We start from the raw sequence: 23,317 nt of genomic DNA, 5'->3' as shown, positions 1-23,317 counted from the left end.
AAATGAAAATGTTAGTCCTCAAACTTTGGAATTAGTTTAATCTTTTAACCCAAGGACCTAACCTTTTAAAGTACTCTAGTTAAACTTGATCGGAAAAAGGGAATGAGGTCCTAAACGGTGGAAAAAAAAGGTATAGGTCCCAAACGGTAAAAATTCCAAAAGGTTAGACCCCATGTATTAGCTTAACTCCCACTAAGAACATGTCACTCAACTCCTTCTTCAATATCTTCTCAAAAGGTACAATTTGAAACCCATGTTAGGGGAGTTTATCATCATCACTTACTTTGATTGTAGTTTTGTAGAAAAAGTTTATTTTGTAAGTATTGGATGCCGCTATATGTTTAAATTTATTTCCGACTACTCCAAAATTAGCAATCACCCGAGTAGCACCTTCAACTCTTTTTAAAATTTGTCAATGAGTGTGCTCCTAATACTGGCTTGAATCTTCGATCCTTGTAATCAAAATAAATTCATTATAGAAGATAATATACCAATTCAAAAACCAATAATATAAAATTGTTTAAAGGTTTTAATATATGTCTTTTCGTCTACCAAAACGGTTTCAAGGGATCCAGGTTTTTCCGGTTTGTAATAATCTGGTGCCTCCCACATCCTTAATATTCGCACTCCTATTTTCCAATTTTCTTTTCCAGGAGTGACATCATTGAGCATTGTTATTGGAAGAGCCATGAAAAACAGAGAGATATCTTGCAAGTTGCACGTTTGTATATTATATGTTTTGATGCCCAAAATCAATTTTTATATGGGCAAAGTTTGTGAATCAAGTTACAAGAAAATGACCATTTAGCGACGGAAAAATCAGTCGCTAAACATCAAAATTCAGTCGCAAAACGTCTTTAGCGACGGATTTGTGACTGATTTGATCCGTCACTAAAGACCTGGTCGCAAAATTTGAACTGTCTCAATTTTGCGACCGAAAATATTATCAGTCACCATATGGTAACCACTAAATTTGTGTTTATTTGATGACTGATTAGTAATCATCGCTATTTTGTGACCGAATTTTCTAGTTACTATGTAGCGACCGACACTTTATTAGTGCCTAACTTGTGATGGTTATTTCGCGACAATGTAGTGACCGTATTACGCAGTCACAAATTAACGACCACCAATTTCGCGGCAATTTAGTGACCGTATCATGTGGTCACAAATTAACAACCAACGATATCGTGACAATTTAGTAACTGTATCATGTAGTGACAAATTAACAACAGACGTTTAAGCAGTCGCTAAATTGGTACTAATTGGTACTAGATAATTCCGTCGTAGTTTAGTGACTAAGTGATTTTAGTCGCTAAATTGGTACTAAATGTATTAGTTCCTATGTGGCAACTAAAAAAGTCAATTGCAAATTAGCCACTTTCTTAATTTATTGGTGACGAAGAATTTTTAAGATAATGATATTTGCAATATATATTACTCTATATAACCCAATGAGTTATTTTTTGTTGTAAAAAAATCATTGTATTAAACTCAAAGAAAATGCCGTTTGTACAAGCGAAAACAAACAAACACCTAGCGAACAACACTTTGAAAGCCATAAAGGTAATACAACTCTTAGCAAAGTTAACCATAGTCAACTATGGTAAAAAAAAAAAATGCCTGAGCTCAAACAGAACAGATAAGGTCTTCAACTAAGGTCTTTAACTAAGGTCTTCAACTGCTGTGAAAACATATAAAGTCTTCAACAGCTACTATGAATTCCCTACTTCCCTGCAACTTTAGTTTGGCTTACGGTCTCAATGGAGTTGTATCTCGGCTCCTGGCTAACTGAGTAAATTAAAAGCTATTAGCATAGAGCTTCACATTCTCCTTAACAGGGCAGCTATTGTACTTGTGCTTAGATTGAATCAATTCAGGAAAGTAAATTGCCCACTCTTGGATATTGTTTCTTCAGCCACCAGTTGCCTTCTTTTTTCAGCTGCAAAGTGCAAGAGTGGTTTCAGATTTCCTTGATAGAAAGAAATGCGAAAGTAAAAGAGGATCATCCGTATAAAAATATAAAATACATAAATGACCTAGTTATCACTATGTAGTTACTAGAACTATAACAAAAACATGCATCCCACTAAACATAACTTTCAATTCCAGGAACAGCAGATATAAATAGCTTAGCAAGCAGAAAGAAAATACCTATAGCCTATGGCCTATGGCCGATGAAGCAAACAACAGGTCTCGGATCACATTTTTATAAATATGAGTTCCAAGAAATTGAGGGCCTCGATTGCTTCCACCACCACCAGGTCTTAAGCTAATTGCGGGACTGAGATACAGCTCGGAATTCCACATTTAAGTAAATTAAGGGTCCTGATACAGATGATCAGCTACGCCGGGACTGAGATACAGCTCGGAATCCCACATTCCCACTGGGGGCAGCAGTGGGGAACCTTCGACGTATTATTACTGATCTAGAAAAGAGTGAACACACATTAAGAAAATTCAAAAACACCAGAACAACTAATTAGAACCATAAAACTTGAACCTAACTTCCCACCTTACACTAGTAGAAAAAACCCCTGTTGCAACCCCCTTGTTGCAGCGTACATGTATTAATACGCTTCAACAACCAGTCGGTCAACGCGGGTCAAACCATTTAAATGGTTGTTGCAGCGTACAATTTAATTGTTCCCTGCAAAAGTGTTTGTTGCAGCGTACATTTTAAAAGCCCCCTGCAATAGCCCGTTTTATCGCAGCGTACATTTAAAAGCCCCCTGCAATAACCCGGATTAAAAAAAAAAAAAAAAGCTGCAATGTTGGTTGAATACTACGGAGTAATTCAAAACAATTAAGCATCTCAAAATTTCAGCTCTCGCGCTCAACTCCCTTTTTCTTCCCTTAGCTTTCCCTGCGTCGCCCCCTCAAAAAAAAAACCATTCATGCGTCATCAATCGAGCTTCCTCATAGAGTCGTCGTTGGTTCTGGCCTCCTCGCCAGTCGCCGGTGGGTCTCTTTTCTCGCCTCCTCTCCAGGTGCCGTTTTGTTCAATTCGTTTTTTTGAGTTTTGTGCTTCGTTTTAGGTTTTGTTCAATTTGTTTGTTCAATTCGTTTTAGGGTTTGTTCTATTCGTTTGTTCAATTCGTTTTTAGGATTCAATTCGTTTGTTCAATTCGTTTTTAGGGTTTGTTCAATTCGTTTGTTCAATTCGGTTTTAGGGTTTGTTCATAGATAAAGATGGGGTGGTGTTGGAATTAGAAAATGGTGGTGGTGGTGGTGGCGGTCGTGGTGGGGTGGAGCAGGGGAGGTGGGTTGACTGTTTTTAATTGCATTGTACTATTGAAATGTGATTTTTGAAGGGCTACTTTGAGAGAAGTTGTGGTCTTTGAGGAAATCTGTCCTTCATGATTCCTTTTTCTCCTAAAAAAATGTTTTTATGTATGCATCATCAAATGTTTTCATCCAGGTTTGATAATACGTGCATGAATTTCATTGATATTGTCTAAAAATAATCTAGGGAAGATATTAAAGAGCTTCTTCAAACTAAAGTATGTCATCCTATTATGGTGATTTTCTTCTGTCCTTGTTGATTCGGTGTTATTCGTTTGATTTTCTGCTTAATTTTGTGATTTTGAGGTTTAGGTTTTATGTTGTAGATTGTCAAACTTGTGTTATGACTAGGCTTTCATTGATTTTCGATTTTTTCTTTACTATTTTGATTTGCAACTTACGGCTCATGATTCTTCTTTGTTAGTGTTTGTTGAATTTTCTCCTTAATTTTGCAAATTTGTAAGTATTTTAACACATACGTTGAATTAAGCAGATTTTCATAATTGGATAACCTGATAGAGATTGACATAATCAGATTATATAATTGTTGGTGTTCTTTGTTTGGCAATTTGGGTACTGTTTTTAATTTTTTTATACATTTTAGCTATTGCAATGCCAATTTTACTAGGAGTTGACTTCCTTGAATTGGCTGCAATTTGCAATTTGTAGTTGGGTTAAAATGGGCGTTTGTGTAGTTTGGAACTGGTGCTGGGACTTGTCCTTTTTTATGTACAGCACCATATAAGCTATTTCTATCAGTTTTCCGTGCTTCTCTATTTGTTGTCCGGAAATTGCTACTTTGATCTGGGTTAAACTATGTTACTTTGTGAAATGACCATTTGGGTTCAGTAAAAATACGCAAAGACCAATCCGATTGTCAAGTTCAGTCATTGAGGATTGTGTACCATGTACAGTACCAAATTCATCTTTCTATGTTCTGACATTTTTTAAGCATATACACTAAATCGGCCACTTTGTTTATGTGATGCTATTTGTACCATTAAGTTATAATTAATGCATAATGCTTAGTGGGCCATTCACAAATAGGATTTATAGTTGAAAAACTCTCATTAGCCTTAGTCTTCACACTAACTACTTTACTAGGTTATCACTTGAAAGTGTGAACCAATTTACTGTGGTCATTTTTTAATAACAGATAAGTTGACATCCTTTGATCATTGTTTTACATTTGTTCTGTTCAGACTTCAGAGTGTTCCTTAATTATTTTTCTTGAGATAAAAAGTGATTGAGGAGGTTGCTTGAGTTGACCTTGGTCATTTAGACTGTAATTTTGTTTAGAAAATTTCAGGTGAGTGCTGCTTTATTAAGAGTGTAATTTTGTTTAGAAAATTTAGCTAGTGGTCTTTTCTTTCAACTTACTTAGCCGTATTGTTAAGAATTTAGCTTGCATTTATGAGTCAAATGAAGATTTGGAAGCTCATCATTGATTCTGCTTGGTCTTTTTTTGGTATCAATGCTGATTTTGTTTTGCTGGAAACTAATTTCACATTTTTGGGAACTCTACAATTGAAATTGGGAAAAAACTGAACTGAAACTTACAGTGAGATTCAGCAGGCTCTTGAATTGTTTCAGTTTTGAGTTGAAAATGGATCTAACTCAGAGTTCAGCCTCCAAAAGATGATGGCCATATTTGATTCTTCATTCTTGATCTCTTTTTTTCTTTTCTGGTTGAATTCTTGATCTTTTTATTGTACCAGTGTTGTTGATATTGGTGCTTGATATTACTTCGTAGATAGCCTTAGTTATAGGCTTAAGAAATATAAATATGAAGCATTATGTCACGTGTAATTTAGTTGAGAGTCCTAGTGGTGGATATTTTCCAGAGGATATCTCCACAAGAAAAGTTGTTTGTTTGATTCTCTTATTGAGCTTTATTTAGACTTTCTAGCTCGCTTCTTTAATTGTATTTTTCTGATTTAGTGTCTTAGGAGGGTTCACTATCCCTTTTCTGTATTCAGTCTGTGAAAATTTGATTTGGATTTGAACAGATATTTGTCTGTCTAAACCTGGTTCGTTGGCTGATCACTGACCTGCTCCCTGTTCCCAAAATGCAACACTCTGTCTCACTGTTGGTCTGGATGCCTGGTATTGATTTCTTGGCTCCTTTCTTGCCTTGGCCTGCAAGAAAAAACATATTTTTGAGGAAATAGATAAAATACAGATCTAGCTGCTACTCTTGCAATTGACTGAATTTTGTTAGTTTTTGTTTCTTCGTTGATAAATGTGGTTGGTGAATTTAATTTAGTGATGGGTTTTACTTGAAATTGCAAATAAAAATCAAGGTAAAAGTCTTAGGAACTATTGTGTTTATGCAGGTCGTCATAGCAGATGAGTCGCATTATTTGAAGAATGCTCAAGCAAAGAGGACATTTGCCTCTCTTCCGGTTATAGAGGTCCTCTCTATCTCTCTGAGCTGCATCTTTTCTCCCTGGGTGTGTTCTCTTTCTACAGTTTTTGACCTATAAAACTTCTCCGTGCAATTTCAGAAAGCGCAGTATGCAATTGAGATTCGTATTAACATGAATCTGGCGCAAAGCGTATGAAGATAATTGGAGTGATGGGCCTGAAGACTTGACAGGTCATTCTCGGTTTGGAGTCAGCTTGATCACCTCTTGCTGCTTGCAGTATAGTACAACTTTGATTGGTATGCTTTCTACTATAATCGGCTTTAAAGTACGAGTAGACTGCTTTTGAAGTTTGCTAAAGATTAACTGTAGAACTTTGTTATTAAATCATTGTATTGGCTACAAAATCTCCAAAAAGAAATACACTCTGAAGAAGCAGGTTTGTATATCCCATAGCAGTTGAATGTGATTCTATGGAATAAATATAAGAGAACCTGATTAATTGTGAGTGTCTGCCTTGTCATTCTCAGTGTGTTCATTAGAAAAATATTAAGCAACTTTGAGCATTGCATTTCTCCTCCTTTTCACAGATAAAGAAGTTGAAGTGCTCATACGTCTTGTAGTAGGAGAGTTGAGAGATCTCCAGAACTTTGGTTGACTTACTGGTGTTGAGGTATACTCATGGTCTCTTGTTTTTTTTCCTGAAAGCTCTTGTTTTTTTGGTGTCTCTCTTGCTGTAGCTCCTCTGTTGTCGATTCTGCCATGTTTTTCGATTCTTCTATCCTCTTTACTTCTTCTAGCTTAAGTTCTCCAATTTTTCTCTCCACTAGTGCAGGTTTTATGTTGATCTCTCTCTCACTGGCCTTTAATGCTTCTACCCATGCATGAGCTGCTGACACTTTCTTGTCAGCAATCTCTCGAGCTCCGGCCGCACATCCAGTTAAATAATCATACTCCAATTTTGATTTCGCCTTTTCCTCAGATGCCCTGGCAACTTCCAACTTGTCTTTCTCTCTAAGAAGTTTTGAGTTCAGCTTCTTTACAAATTTTCAGTTTCTGCTTCCATTTTCTCAATTTTGCTCCTCTCCTTTGACATGTTACTCAGCTCAATTCTTATTATATCCATACTACCCATAACTTGAAACCCTTATGCTTTGATAGCCTCTAATTCTTTCCTTGCTGCCTCTAAATCTTCCGTGACGGACTGCAAAGCAGAGTTCTTCAAGCTTTCACTTCTATGAAAATTACTGTCCATTTCCTTAATCAAATTCAACTCATTTTGCAATACATCAACCTCTGAATTGGTAAGTTGTAATATATTTTTAAAATTCAAGATATTTCATTTTCTACAACAACTGCACCTCCCTCAACTTCATCATCATCTTCTTCATCATCAATAACCAAACTCTGTCTTCTTGAATTCCCCCAGCTCCTTCCAAACATCACAACATCAGTACCATGCAGCTACAAACAAAATGAATTGGTAACAAAAATTTTATTTCAGGATTAGATGTAGGAAGAGTTGCAGGATTAGGTGGACTAACTACCTGAGGCCTGACCTTAAGCATAAAGATTTTACAGAACAAGAAGAGCATCTCATTATTCAGTACCATGCAGCTATAGGCAGCAGGTGCTTTTTCACATCTTTTCTGTTTCTTTTTTAGCATCCATCAGACAAGAAGCATTCTGTTACTGCTTCTTTTTTAGCTCAAGATGTTTTTGAGAAAGCACATTTGCTGAATAACTTATGGTTAGCCTGTGAGCATTTTAGCTCTTTAGATTGCCATGATTCTCATAAGGTTCCTATCCGTTTGCGCGCTAGCAGATCAAACTACAGTCTTTTCACTTATTTAGTGACCATTTCTTTAATGCTTTAAAATATGTTGGTGCTGTCATTATGAGATGATAATGGCTTTGTAATGATTCTGTATCTAGTATGCATTTCCTGGTTTATCAAACAGGTTTATTTTGCAGATTGGCTGAATTTAAATTTAATTTCCTCATCTTCTTTAGATTGGAGGTCACCATACCCAAGAAGATTTTTCAGTGAGAGGCAAGGAGAACCCAAGGACAAGGTTCAAATTTATACCTGGATGGATGCTACACTTAGAGAGATGACTGATCTCGTATGTTTGCAAACCTGAACTCCGCATTATTATTCATCATTTTTATCTCCTGTCTTCCCTCACTCGTATCCACAGGTTTCATGTGTGTGATATTGGTTGTTATTACCTTCAGGTGAAAGAAGTATCTCCAGCTGCCAGAAGACGAGATGCAAAATTGTCATTTGCAGTTGTATATCCTGATAAAAATGGGCGTATGCAAGTAAAGAAGGTATATTCTAAATACCCTAAGCCAGATCATCATAATAGTCTGTCTTTGCTTCCAGACTTCCCATTTCTCAATTTAGATCAGTCAGCACAAAGTGGGACTGTCGTTATTTTTTTATAATCACAAACAAAGCAGCATGAATCTCAATGCTGACTGTTAGATTCTCATACTCAGCAAAGATCCCCTACCATAAACATATCATTATCACACCAAAAACAAAAAAAAAAAGTTAAATGAGGGAGAAAACAATCAGCACTTACTGTGCATGCTATTCTAGGATAATTTTTTCATTCATTATACCTGAAGATTGAGGTCTTCATACAGAGGTTTCACAACACCAACATTTGCTGGATCTGTTTTCCCGTAGTACCAACATTTGCTAAAATGACATTTTCCTTACTTTTGATTCGTGTTCTAGACTGTTAGGACATTGTCATTAGTTGTTTGAATGTAAAAATGTGACATTTAATTTGCATTTAATCTAATGCTTAATTTTTATTTTTATTTTTGTAAAGGTATATACTCCGAGGAATGCGCCTTATGCTAGTGAGGAAATTGATGTGGTTCGTGAGCAATGGGCTAAGTTTTTTACCAGCAAGTATTTGTTATTGGCATGAGCGCTTGATCGAGTTGGTTTAGATGTTATAGAACAATCTTTTATATTAAAATGTATGCGTTCGTTGAAATTGGAACATACATATATTTAATTGTATGTGGTACGTACACTTTGGTTTTGGGATATATACAAAACTCCAGTTGTTGTTTTTATATTTGTTATACAGGTTGCGTTATTCTATTATTGTTTTGACAGGTTTCTATATTTGGTGCAAGGCACTCTAGGTATCCCTAAACAAAATTAGAATTTTCCCGCCAAAAGTGCTTTGTTGCAGCGTACATATATATTGTACGCTGCAACAAGGGAAAAAAATTTCACAAAATTCCAGACTTGTTGCAGCGTACAAATAAATGTACGCTGCAAAAAGTTGAGTCTTTTGCAGCGAACATATATATGTATATATGTACGCTGCAACAAGTTCAAATTTTTGCCAATTTTTTGGCACTTGTTGCAGCGTACATACATATGTAAGCTGCAAAAAACCACTTTTAGCAGCGAACATTGTACGCTGCAACAAGTTCAGACTTGTTGCAGGCCCCCCAGTCGCAGCATACGATGTACGCTGCAACAGGGGTCTAAAAGCCCGCTGCAATAAGGGTTTTTTCTACTAGTGTTATAGGAAGGGTTGAGAGAAAGGAAACCTCGTGAGTGAAGCTAATTACAGAAATGTAACAATATTAAAGGAAATTCAGAGCTACGACAAGCCACTATAGAGTCTAAACATAATAATTCTGAAAACATCCCCAAGCCACTATAGAGTCTATGCAAACACATTCTACACTCGTTATTTTTTACTTTTCTCCTATAAGCTTTGGCATCTTGCTGCACTTCAAGATCATGAGGAAGGTAACCTCTTACAAGCTTAAGAACCTGCAAAATCTTAGGCCAGAAAAACAACAACGAAGGAATATATCCTCTATATTCTCCATGAGTTTGAATACTCCACTACATCATTTTATCTTTGGTAGAAAAGTTGTGCAAGATAGTCAACGATTTTACAAAAATTCCTTTTGGTCTAGCCAGTTTATTACATAAGATTTTTTGTCTGGAACAAAAGTAACAGGAACATGCAACTTTTGTATAGCTTCTTGATGGAGAACTTGTCGTCCTGAACACAACCTTGGAAAACAAATCAAACCATTTGGTACAGCCATACTGGCATTGTCCAAATGTCATCAAACCTGATATTATAAGAATGACGTCACCCTATCCAAACCTTATCTTGTTTAATTGCCACGGCCTATAGCTGCTTCATTCCAAACAGATAGATCTAACAGATCCCAATCTCCTGGACTTCTTTAGACTCACGAAGACAATGTTGATCCTTAGCCACCAAAGCTCTCTTGGACTGATCAATAGTGACACAAGTCCGACAAAATCTCTGAACTTCTTTTAGCACCTTAGGAGTAGAAAGATCTGGCTCTCATATCTAATGGTAGGCTTACAGTTTATAGAAGCCACATATGTAAATAAAATACTGCTTTTGTCCGTCCAATTCAAGTCCCTTTTATGCTTTAGAGTTTAGAGAACTTCATGAAGCTGAAAATTACCTCCTCACGGAAACAGTATTACCACTACAGAAAATTATCCGATTATTCATAAACAAATAAATTAGTAATCTACTTGAAAATAGTAATCTGCAGTTTTTCACGCATAGTATGAAAATAAAAAATCACGATTCTCACTCATTTCAATCTTGAATCTGGATAGAAAATCAATTCCAAGAGCAGACAGAAAAGGGATCCCCATGTCTAAGACCCTTTTTAGCTTGAAAGAAAACACTAGGGTTTTCATTCACCATTCAAAAGTATTCACCATAAAAATCCACCATTCAAAACACAAAAAGTTCAAAACTTTACCAACAAAAAACACAATAAAACAAAACCAGATCAATAACAATAAACCCAGATCCAAAAAACCAATACTCACTTAACAAAAGTGAAGAAAAAATAAATCACAGATCATAAAAACAGCTAAATCAATTAAAATCAACAGATCTAGACCCAAAAAGTTTACAGACCTTGACCGAGGCGGCGCCATGAGGACGAAGATTGTCAGAGGCAGAAAGCAGCATAAGTCGATGAAGAAGAAGAATCGAATCGGGGTCCGAGAAATCGAGGGCCTCGATTGCTTCCACCACCACCGGGTCTTTAGCTAATTGCGGTCTGGTCAGCCGGCCTAACAACTAGCTACTCGAAACGCTAAACTGGGAGATAAAATTAGGGTTGGAAGAACGTCGAAAAATAAAAATCCGGACCATTATCATAAGATATGAATCACAGTGTTTGCATCCAATAAATTTTATTAAGAAAACCGCACTTCAAATCTGAAAGAGAAAGGGAGAAGTTTCTTCTGGTTATGAAGAGAGAAAACAAAGGAGGAGAGAGAAACCTATGAATGGTTTTGATTTTTGCTGAAACTATTTGGTTACTCAAATTTACTGATTTGGTTATGGCGCTCATGTTTTTGGTGTTTTGGTTGATGGCGCAAAATGAAAATTTCAGTCTCTCTCTAACTCTTTGTTTGGCGCTCACATGAATTTGGTTTTTCCTTTTCTTTTTTCACTGTTTTTGCCCAACTATAACAGATAATATTATTTTAATGCTAATATATTATTTTAATAATTTAATGGTATATCCAGTATAGATTTAGAAAACCTCCCATTTTGGTAAGAATATGTTGGAGTATGCAGTTTTTAAGGGGTTTGATTTGTAAATTTAGTATTTAATTATTTGTTTTTGTTACTTTATACGGAGTACTTTATAGTAATATTTTGTGTTAGCTATAGTCTTGATTTGACTCACAAATTCTACCCGAAAAATAATTTTCTTTTGAAATTTATACTTCCTTCGGGTTTTTTAGGTACTCAATTATTGTAGTCTCATGTTTATATGATCGATAAAAAGAGGTAGTAAAATAATGGACAATAGTGGGTAACGTAAGATATATGATAGAAATGTGTAATTATTATGATAAAAGGGGTAACACGGTGAAATATATATACAGAGTACTAAGAATAGAACAAAGTTTAAGTAGGTAGAACAAAGAAAACAAACCCCTTCTTAAAAGGTGATTAAATAGGAGGTGATATTTATCCTCATTTCTTACTTTAATGAAATAAATTGATCACATGAATCAATTGTCATTTCACTTAAAAAAATAGGATAAACAATAGTATATTAGGTTATTTAGCAAACGATATACTTCCCGCCGTTCATAAATACTCGCAATGTTTGTCACTTTCACGCATGTCAATGCACATTTTAGATCGTCAATGTCTTAAATTTTCTTCAAACAAAAATTATAAAAATTTGATCTTTTGAAAATATGTATTGAGACGAATCTAACCAGATCTCGCATGACTATGTTTCATACAATAGTCAAAGTGGAATATACGAATAGTGTCAAAATATCAAACGTTGCGAATATTTATGAACAGAGGAAGTATTAGTTTAAGATATCTTCCTTAAGTATAAAAAATATTATCTTGGTCTTAGATATTAAACAAAGAGTTTACCAAATGGAGAAATTACTTGTGAATACTTACATATTAAAGAATTTTAAAAGAAATTAACTTATATATTTTGATGGTTTTATATATAAATCAACTTTTTTTACCAAGTAATATTTTCAAATTAATTACACATACTGATTAAATAGTTATGTTCAATAATCATAATCAAACAACTAGTTATACTTTCTAATCAAATAATCTCTACATTCCATAATGTTCCTCACTTTTTTATAATATGTGGTCTCCAATGCACTACTTTGAACATTGATAGTTTTAATTTTACATTAGTAAAAATTATAAAAAAAATATTGAAAATTTAGAAAATTTACATTGAAATAATTCCAATGAGATCCCACAAATTAATTTTCTATTATTTATACTAATAATTAAACATAAAAATTTAATTTGACCATATATGAATTAATAATAATTAAACATGAGAATCATTATATTATGGAATGGAGGTTACATTTTATCAATATATAGTCATGTTTCTTAATGATAATATGATTAGTACGTAGTCTTATGCACAAGCGATCTCATAGGAAAACTACTTTAAAGAATTTAATTAAGGAGTTAAATATGATATATATATAAAAGAGTGAGTATATATAGATGTTTGAAAATTACTCTCTCTGTATTTAATTAAAAGATACAGTTTGACCGACACGTAGTTATAGGTCGGAGAGCGAGTTGAATTTATTAAAATAAGATGAAAGTGATATAGTAGGTACGTGAATTTCTTTTAATTTCTTTCCAACTAGTTTGTGCCCGTGCTATTGCACGGATACCTATAAAAACACCCCTTTACTGGATTCCTGGATCCGTCCCTCTTTTACAACTATTTTTCAATAACATGAATGAATCAAATGAATGGAGAATGAATTATAATCCTCCAAATGAATAACTTAATTGAAAATATTTAAAAAAACATATAGAAACTTATTTGGCCTAATAATACGCAAGTCCACCTGTTGGACCAACCAAACACTCAGGCAAAGGTGTGGTATACCTCTTCTTATCACTGCAATAGGAGTATGTCAGTTGTTGCCTCCTAAACTCCTCATAGTCTCGTAATCCTTCAAGTGTTATTTCACCGCAACCTGATGGAATTTGTATTGGGTCGAATGCACACCCAAGAGTCACAACTCCGGTAAATTCGGCCAGAAACGGATCATATCCGTGGTTGATATTATACCGGCCTCATCGGTAGCCCAATCCGATCCATCCCATATAGTAGCAATCAACGACATGCATGGGCTTAGACGGTTAATCCCCAAACAACAAAATTTCATCTAAAATAAAAAAAAGCAATTCGATTGATAGATAACATATATAGTTCTGAACCTTCTGAAATCAAAACCCTAGAAACTTCATGCAGCTTGCCCCCTCGGGAAATGTCGAATGTGCACTTTTCTTGTGTTGCCGTGAACCATGGTACAAAAGGGCAAATAAAGCTTTTACAAATTGAGGAGAGAGAGAGAGAGAGAAAAAAAAGTGTATCATAAATTTAGGTGGTTTTTGTTTTTACTTAAGTTTTATTTGGGAAATTATTAAATGGGAGTTTGTTTCTTCAATTTTTAAATTTTGTGATGGTTGTTTCGGAGGGATTTATGTACTTTTGGCGGGAGTGTATAGAATTGCTTCATTGGAGATTTGGAGGCCTCACATAAGCCAATGACTTTTTTTTTTATTATTATATAGGATATGTAAGAAAAATTGTAATCATGTGGGTATTGTTTATTTCGTCTCGGCTAGTATTTTAAAAATATCAAAAATGTATATTTTTTCCTAACATGTAATTAGAGATGTTAACGCTACAAAATGTGCATTGGCAAGTGTACGTGTCCAAAGAAATGGAAAACTTTCAGAAACGTAACAAAGGAAGTACAAGATTGCATATATATATATATATAAATATATATATATATATATATATATATATATATATATATATATATATATATATATATATATATATATATATATATATATATTTAACTTGTCGTGTCGTACGTGAATATATAGTTTGGTTAAATTCGTGTTTGTATTGATTTTATACGTACGTACAAGCACACTCATGTCTTATTTCAATCGAAAAATTATAGTCAATATTATCTTCGTAGTGGAATAGGGACAGTAAGTTATCCAGTGTTTAATTAGTGACTGAAATTTAGTTGGTAATAAAATTGCGACTGGAATTTGTGACAGAACATTAACTGTAACTAATAAGTGACAGAAAATTAGCTAGTCCTTATTTTGTGACTAACGCATTGCGACTGAAATCGTGTTTGTCGCTATATGGGGATTGAAATTGTTTTATATCAAAATATTGACTAAAAAGTATTTCTGTAACTATTTAGTGACTGAAATTTGTGACTGAAATTTTGTTGGTAATTAAATAGTGACTAAAATTATTTATGTAAATAATTAGTGACCAACGTATGCTTGGTAGGTAATTTGTTACAGATTGTTGTGACTGAATGATAATCCGAAGCTAAATAGGGACCGAAAATACTTCCGTACCAAAGTGGCGACTGACACTTGACTAGTAGTAATTTAGCAACCGATATTTGTACGGTTACAAAAATCCGTCGCTAAATGGTCATTTTCTTGTAGTGATATTATTATGTAAATGATTAGAAGTTTAATAATTGCATTGGGATTACATGGATGAGGTCTCAAAAGGTGAAAAAAAAGAGTTTAGGTCCTGAAAGGTGAAAAAATGAAAATGTTAGTCCTCAAACTTTGGAATTAGTTTAATCTTTTAACCCAGGGACCGAACCTTTTAAAGTACTCTAGTTAAACTTGATCAGAAAAAGGGAATGAGGTCCTAAACGGTGATAAAAAAGGTATAGGTCCCAAACAGTAAAAATTCCAAAAGGTTAGACCCCATGTATTAGCTTAACTCCCAATAAGAACATGTCACTCAACTCCTTCTTCAATATCCTCTCAAAAGGTACAATTTGAAACCCATGTTAGGGGAGTTTATCATCACCACTTACTTTGATTGTAGTTTTGTAGAAAAAGTTTATTTTGTAAGTATTGGATGCCGCTCTATGTTTAAATTTATTTCCGACTACTCCAAAATTAGCAATCACCCGAGTAGCACCTTCTTTCAACTCTTTTTAAAATTTGTCAATGAGTGTACGTGCTCCTAATACTGGCTTGAATCTTCGATCTTTGTAATCAAAATAAATTCATTATAGAAGATAATATACCAATTCAAAAACCAATAATATAAAATTGTTTAAAGGTTTTAATATGCCTTTTCGTCTACGAAAACGGTTTCAAGGGATTCAGGTTTTTCCGGTTTGTAATAATCCGGTGCCTCCCACATCCTTAATATTCGAACTCCTATTTTCCAATTTTCTTTTCCAGGAGTGACATCAATGAGCATTGTTATTGGAAGAGCCATGAAAAACAGAGAGATATCTTGCAAGTTGCACGTTTGTGTGATATATGTTTTGATGCCCAAAATCAATTTTTATATGGGCAAAGTTTGTGAATCAAGTTATACATATTATTATGTAAATGATTAGAAGTTTAATAATTGCATTGGAATTACATGGATGAGGTCTCAAAAGGTGAAAAATAAAAAGTTTAGGTCCTGAAAGGTGAAAAAATGAAAATGTTAGTCCTCAAACTTTGGAATTAGTTTAATCTTTTAACCCAAGGACCTAACCTTTTAAAGTACTCTAGTTAAACTTGATCGGAAAAAGGGAATGAGGTCCTAAACGGTGAAAAAAAAAGGTATAGGTCCCAAATGGTAAAAATTCCAAAAGGTTAGACCCCATGTATTAGCTTAACTCCCACTAAGAACATGTCACTCAACTCCTTCAATATCCTCTCAAAAGGTACAATTTGAAACCCATGTTAGGGGAGTTTATCATCACCACTTACTTTGATTGTAGTTTTGTAGAAAAAGTTTATTTTGTAAGTATTGGATGCCGCTCTATGTTTAAATTTATTTCCGACTACTCCAAAATTAGCAATCACCCGAGTAGCACCTTCTTTCAACTCTTTTTAAAATTTGTCAATGAGTGTGCTCCTAATACTGGCTTGAATCTTCGATCCTTGTAATCAAAATAAATTCATTATAGAAGATAATATACCAATTCAAAAACCAATAATATAAAATTGTTTAAAGATTTTAATATGCCTTTTCGTCTACCAAAACGGTTTCAAGGGATCCAGGTTTTTCCGGTTTGTAATAATCCGGTGCCTCCCACATCCTTAATATTCGCACTCCTATTTTCCAATTTTCTTTTCCGGGAGTGACATCATTGAGCATTGTTATTGGAAGAGCCATGAAAAACAGAGAGATATCTTGCAAGTTGCACGTTTGTATGATATATGTTTTGTATTGTGTTCCCGTGTTTATATAATATATGGAAGAGAACAGGTAATTTTATCGAGTTGATTTGCATGATATGTACTCTCTTCCGTATAATATTTTTCGTGGTCATAAAACCGTGAGATGCAAATTTTGTTAATTTGTTAAAATATGGTAAATCAAATATTTGATTCCTTCTACTGTAATTTCAAAAAGATTGTTTGAGATCTTGTCTTGATTTAGGATTCCAATGAAGAATAAAATCTTAGTCAACCTTTTCATAATTACTATGATAAATTTGTAAGGTTTGATAAAATAATGGAAAGTAGAACAAAGATTTGCCATAAGTTGCCAAACATTAATATACTATGGAGTAAACGGTATCAAATCTTTTAGATTTGTCAACTTTGAAACCTTATGTAATATTTTAGAAGATAATATACGTGCTAATTAAATTAAGAAGAATCTGGAAATATATCATATAAGTAAACACAACTAATTAAATTAAATCACATTAAAATAAAAAAAATAAAAAAATTGAAAAAAATCGTGAGATTAATCGAGGTAGTGACATGTGGACATAGGAGGAGAGAGGAACTTCTCTTTTAGTATAGGTATAGATAGGTATAGATTGTACATCCTAAAATTCATAGAGGGTGACTAAACCTTGTAAGACGGACTCTTCGATCACTTTACGCATCTTTCTTTCAAATTCCTAGCCCTCCCTTGTGAAGATGCATAAATAGAGGTATGGTATTGGTGGAGAGGCGCATAATTATTAATATATAGATACCTATCTACGCATCTATGCGTGCATACTAGATAAAACGACGTTGTTTCTGGATTAAATACCACCTCCATCATAATATCACCCATAAATTCAGCATATACCCATTTTCTCTCTCCTCTAACCTCTCACCATCTTCTCTCTCATCAACTCCATTTTCTCTCTCCATTTTTTTTACTGATATGGCAAATCACCGGCGGCGCCACCACCACCTCCATCATAATATCACCAGCTACATTGATTTTCTCGGTGGTTTCTCCCAGCAATTACCTCCATCGTCGGCGTTATGTTTCTATGTTTCTTCGTCCTTTCCTTTTTCGCTCCTCATCCTTCTCGCCTCCTTCACCGTGGTCGCACTCGCAGCTAGCTCATCCTCCTCATCTGTAATCTCTCTTTCTCTCTCCTTCTCCGAAACTGCGATTGCAATTTGTTGAGTTTTTGCTAAAATTAATTAGTGGTTTTTGTAATTATTTGTCGGAGTTTGGATCTCTTCCGTTCCGGTTAGAACATTTGTTGCTCTCTCGATCTTTTCAGAGAGCAAGGAACACGAGATTGACGGAGATGAGCTAACGAATATGATTTGATATTGATTTAGGTCAGATGTTCTTGAGCTTATGGAGCTGATTCATCGTCGGCGATTTATAAATCTCATAGATGCGTGAATTACCTCAGGAAGCACAATTTTAGTTTTGTAAAGAAGCCAAAAAAGATGATGCAGAGGATGCAATGATCTAATTTTGTGTTCAGTTGCTTTATGGTTCGTGCTCAAGTACACATGGTACATTTCATCCCTTTGTGTTTTCATTTCCTTTTCATTACTATTGTAATGTGGCTAATAGAAGAAGAAAAAATGTGGATTGTCCTTTTTTATGGTTTGTGCCTGTCAGAAATTGTTGAATGGTAATTGTCATGTACTCTATGAATTTTGATATTAACAAATGTTACAATAACATAATATATCCCGGTTAATGTTCACGAATAAGAACCTTTTTTGTGTGATGTTCAATTTCTCAGAACTTATGTTCAACTTATAAAGAATCATGTTCAAATAAATTCAAATTGTAAAATTAATATATGTTCAATACTTTTGTGTTATGTTCAGTTTCTCAACTCTCGTGTTCAACTTATAAAGAATCACGTTCGACTAAATTCAACTTATAAAAGTCATGTTCACAAATAATAACATTTTTGTGTGATGTTCAGTTTTTCAACTCTCGTGTTCAACTTATAAAGAATCATGTTCAATTTTACGCAAAATATGATACCGAATAGTTGTTCGATCGTCATCGTCGCTGTTTTTTTGCGTAATTCTCTTGCTCCCAATTTTAACCTTTAAAGATTAAATTAAGCTCTTATTTTTATAAATTCTAATTTGATTTTTCGAGGGTAATTTTAGTTAGGTTTGGTCTATTCCTGTTAGTTTCCAGTATCTTTCATCTCCTTGCTTGTGGTGACAATCATATAGATATATTATTGATCTATTGATAGCCTGGGAAATGCACTTAATGAGCGGATAGCTTTCTGTACACTGTCGATTGAATGCTGCTAATCGCTAACTCTTCAAATTAAGATCTTATTTGATTTAAAATTTTCATGTTCAAATTAATATTGTCGATGAAATAAATAATAACACTTTTGAGTGATGTTCAGTTTTTTAACTCTCTTGTTCAACCTATAAAGAATCATGTTCAACTAATAAAACGATATGTTCAATACTTACTAATATATTTTCTATACTGTTGTGTGATGTTCAGTTTCTCAAGTCTCATGTTCAACTTATAAAGAATTAAGTATGAGTTTGTTAGGATTGTTGTTATTGGTGGTTGTACTTGTGGTAATTATTGCTGAATATTAAATATGAGTTTGTTGTGTTCAATTTATAATTTATCATCTTTAACTTATAAAAGATGATGTTCACAAATAATAACACTTTTGTGCGATGTTCAGTTTTTCAACTGTCGTGTTCAATTCATAAAGAATCAGGTTTTATTTACACAAAATCATGTTCAACTAAATTTAACTTATAAAATTAATATATGTTCATATTTTTGTGTGATGTTCAGTTTCTTAAGTCTCATGTTCAACTTATAAAGAATTATGTACAACTAAATTTAACCTATAAAACTAGTATGATATTTTCAAAAGCATTTTTTATGTAGGTGCTCAATATTCTTTAATAATGTTCAGATTTTATAAGCAGATGTTCATTATTCTTTACTAAAAGATCAAAAGTGGCATTGTCTAAAAATTTCCATGTTCAGTTTATAATTCATCATGTTCAACTTATAGAAGATGATAGTTCACAAATAAGAACATTTTTGTGTGATGTTCAGTTTCTCAAGTCTCATGTTCAATTTATAAAGAATCATGTTCAACTAAATTCAACTTATAAAACTATGATATATTCATAAATAAGAAACACTTTTGTGTGATGTTCAGTTTCTCAAGTCTTATATTCACCTTAAACAGAATAATGCTAAACTAAAAACATTATGATTTTCTTGCAGGAAGGTAAATGTTAATAAGAATGCGGCAACGAAAGAAAAAAAATTGATTTAGAAATGGAAGATATGGTATGAAGAGATGTTGTAAGAATTGAAGAAGAATTGAAGGCAGAAGCAACAAGAAAAGAATCTGGAAATAAGGTCGCAGATAGAAAGAGAAAAGAGACCGATGTACATAAAAAGTGAAAGCCGAAAGGAAGGAAGCAGAATTTTTTTTTTTTTTTTTTTTGACAGCAGCTAAAAGAAAACAAACTAAACATCATTAGAAAAAGCAATAAGGGAACGCGCTGCTCCCGTGGCCAGAACATGAGCCGGCTGAATCCTATCCCTATCAACCTTGTTGATGGAGCAGTAATCAGAATCCTGTGCTCGTGCCACAATTTCAGCCAATGTCCATTTGACCTGCATATCAACACACCCACCTCCACGGGGCATGTCCACAAGACAATAAGAATCAGTCAAAATCAAAATATGCTTCATGTCGCAGCGAATCGCCCATCTTAACCCTGCAAGGCATGCCTGAGCTTCAGCCTGAATTGCAGATTCCGCATAACCGAAAGTCGCTCCACCTTGTGGAGAACCTGCACCCGTCCCGAAATTGTCCTTGACCCATGCCAATCCCGATAATTTTGTCGATTTATTCCAAGCTCCGTCCACCAAGAGGGTGGTAATGGTGGGATTCCCCCCGTTGTCCGAAAGGGTCGCCCCGAAGAAGCCGGGAGGAAAAAGATGTTGTTCCGGTGGATGCAAATACCTCAGAGCTCCGGAACTATTACTTGTAGTAATATCATGTTGCTCCAAACCTTTAGTGATTAGAGCCATTACCATTGAAAGATCCACATTCTCATCTCTGAAAACCTTGTTATTCCTAGCCACCCATATGCTCCATAACGTGGTAATGAAGTATATGGTTCTAGTACTCAAGTGACCATCCTGGCATTGAAAAGGCCGGATATAGGAGAGCATCCATTCCACAAAAGGAATGTCACTGCGCAATTCTGAGTGAATCCCTAAGGACCCACTCCTCCAAGTTTGTTTTGCTATTTCGAAAAAGCGAAATAAGTATTGGTAATCCTCATCCTCGTTTAAGCATAAGTCACAAGCAGAAGGGATGTTTAAACCCCTCTGATTAATATTACACTTTGTCGCAAGGCCATTCCTAAGAATTTTCCAAATAAAAAGTTTCCACTTCGGAGCCATACGAAGAGACCATAACAAAGAGAAGGGACTTTCACCGTCGAAACCATTAGAGTGATTCGAATCTTCTCCGAGAATCATCGCATACGCCGTCTTAACCGTAAACTTGCCTCCCTTATGATACTTCCAGTATAGATAATCTTTGGCCTGGTTATACGGCAGCTCCATCCCAACAATTTGTTTAGCGTCGTCGAATTCAAAACACCTGTTGACTTTCCCATGATCCCAGTCTTTCCCCGTCGGCATGATAAAGTGACTCACTCTCCAAGCCCTTGCCTCGCCCATGGTGATAGTAGACTTGAATTCCGGTATTGTCCCATTAACCCAACGGTCCTTGCTAGCCAGGATAGAGTTGCCATCCCCGACTTTCCAATTACAGCCTTTGAGAAGAATATTCCCCGCCCTAGCTAACCCTCTCATCCCCCATGAAAAAGCGCCATTGATGATTCTGGTTGGCTTCCCCGTTAGGAGAGGGGAGGAAAATCTCTTGGTATAGACCCTAGCCAGTAAGGACTGAGGGTTATTGTGAATGCGCCAGACACTTTTCATGAGCAAAGCTTTATTCACCACCCCCATTGACCTAATCCCTAGGCCCCCCATCCCTTTAGGAAGGTGAATTATCGACCGACCGACCCAGTGTATGCCCTTCCTATCTTTGTTATCCCAGAAGAACTGAGCTATCATCGAGTCAATTTTCGAAGAGATTGCCGATGGTAGATGAAAACAACTCATCACATGGGACGCCATAGAAATTAAAACCGAGTTAATAAGAATAACCTTTTGAGTTTGAGACAAGGGAATCGCGTTCCAGTCGTTAATCTTCTTCGATATCTGGTCGATCAAAAACACAAAATTCGAATACTTTGTCCCCTGCAAATCGATTGGAGAGCCAAGATGGTGATCCAGAGTAGTAACCATAGGCATCCTTAATATTGTAACGAACTCCTGCTTCTCTTGCATCGAAGTATTGGAGCTGACCTTGAGATGCGATTTTCCCACATTCAATTGCTGACCTGAGATATGGCAGAACCTAGCAATAACATCCGTTATGTTTTTGCAGCTTATCCTATTGGCGTTGAAAAAGAGCATCGCATCATCAGCGAAAAATAGATGCGATATTTCCGGGCAACCCCGGTTTACCTTGATCCCCTTAAACTACCCTATATCTGACGCCAGCTGCAACATACGAGATAAAATATCCATACAGAACAGAAATAAATATGGAGATAAAGGGTCGCCTTGCCTAATCCCGCATGAAGGCTTAAATTGATCTGTCGTCTGGCCGTTGACCAGGATCTTGTACGAGACAGTAGAAATACACTGGCTAATGAGTTGAACCCAGTGAGAGGGGAACCCATAAGCTCTTAGCGTCCGTAAAAGGAAATCCCAGTGAACCCTATCGTAGGCCTTACTCATGTCAATTTTGAGAACTGCTAGTGGCGTCCCCCTCCTCCTATTATTCACTTTATCCACCAATTCATGACTTAGCAAGATATTGTCTGTCATGTACCTTCCAGTAATAAAGGCATGCTGAGACGGAGAGATAAGATCGTGAAGAGTTGCTTTAACCCGCTTGGCCAAACATTTCGACGCACACTTGTATATCGTATTACAGAGACTTATCGGCCTCAAGTGACCTACCTCCTCTGGAATCTCCCGCTTCGGAATCATAACCACTAGAGAGTGGTTCCATTCTTTTAAAAGGAACCCCGTTTCTAAGAAATTCCTCACCGAAACGCAAACACTTTGACCCACCACCTCCCAATTCTCTTTGAAAAATGCAGCTGAAAACCCGTCCGGGCCCGGTGACTTAGAGTTACCAATAGAGAACATAGCAGCTCTAATTTCATTGTCCAAGAAGGCCCTTCCAAGCATTGCTTTCTTCTCCTCTGATAATTGCGGAAGATCCATCTCCCGAAGCACCAAATCTGTGTTAGTGATGTGTTGTAAGCCCTGTAAGTCTGTGCGAAAGGTATTCTTTAGATTGTGTAGAATAACCTCTTGCACCTGCTGTTGACCATGTCTCCAGTTACCCTCACTATCTTTGATTGTTAAAACCTCATTCTTCTTCTGTCGCTGTTTAACTTTAGAAAAGAGAAGGGGTGTCGGTAAATCCCCTTTAGCAATCCAATTCTCTTTCATGCGTTGCCTCCAGAACGCATTTTTTATCGAGGCTTGCGCAAATGACTCATTAATCCTTGTAACATACCCAGCTCCAAGAATCATATTGTTAACCTTTGAACCCTGAGAAGCTAAAGAATCCGACACCTCGCGCCAATTAATCCCCCAGAATAACTTATTATCTAAGCACCATTTGCAAATTTTAGGACGCAAACTAACCAGCTTTCTAGACATAACAAACATTGGGGACCCTAATTTAG

The 23,317-nt window shown here is 35.3% G+C and overlaps 2 protein-coding genes and 1 long non-coding RNA gene across 3 annotated transcripts; 2 read left to right on the top strand and 1 right to left on the bottom strand.

Moving 5' to 3' along the window:
* The first annotated feature begins 5,611 nt into the window (after positions 1-5,611).
* Positions 5,612-6,324, top strand: LOC130462805 (uncharacterized). The gene is made up of 3 exons (XR_008923607.1): positions 5,612-5,699; positions 5,793-5,950; positions 6,242-6,324. It is a non-coding gene; the product is annotated as an uncharacterized lncRNA (long non-coding RNA).
* Positions 6,325-7,665: 1,341 nt separating this feature from the next.
* On the top strand, positions 7,666-8,732 carry LOC130462804 (histone deacetylase complex subunit SAP18-like). The gene is made up of 3 exons (XM_056831725.1): positions 7,666-7,777; positions 7,890-7,985; positions 8,498-8,732. Exons 1-3 carry the CDS (start codon positions 7,745-7,747, stop codon positions 8,597-8,599), a joined length of 231 nt encoding a protein of 76 aa, XP_056687703.1. The 5' UTR covers positions 7,666-7,744; the 3' UTR covers positions 8,600-8,732.
* An 11,259-nt stretch (positions 8,733-19,991) lies between these two features.
* LOC110796057 (uncharacterized) lies at positions 19,992-22,025 on the bottom strand. The gene has a single exon (XM_022001088.1). The coding sequence runs from the start codon at positions 22,023-22,025 to the stop codon at positions 19,992-19,994; it is 2,034 nt and encodes a 677-aa protein (XP_021856780.1).
* Between the last annotated feature and the right edge of the window lie 1,292 nt (positions 22,026-23,317).

The sequence above is a fragment of the Spinacia oleracea genome, chromosome 6 (genome assembly GCF_020520425.1).
Source record: "Spinacia oleracea cultivar Varoflay chromosome 6, BTI_SOV_V1, whole genome shotgun sequence".
NCBI lineage: Eukaryota > Viridiplantae > Streptophyta > Magnoliopsida > Caryophyllales > Amaranthaceae > Spinacia > Spinacia oleracea.
Note: the sequence above shows the minus strand (reverse complement) of the source record. Positions and strands in the feature narration are given on the sequence as shown.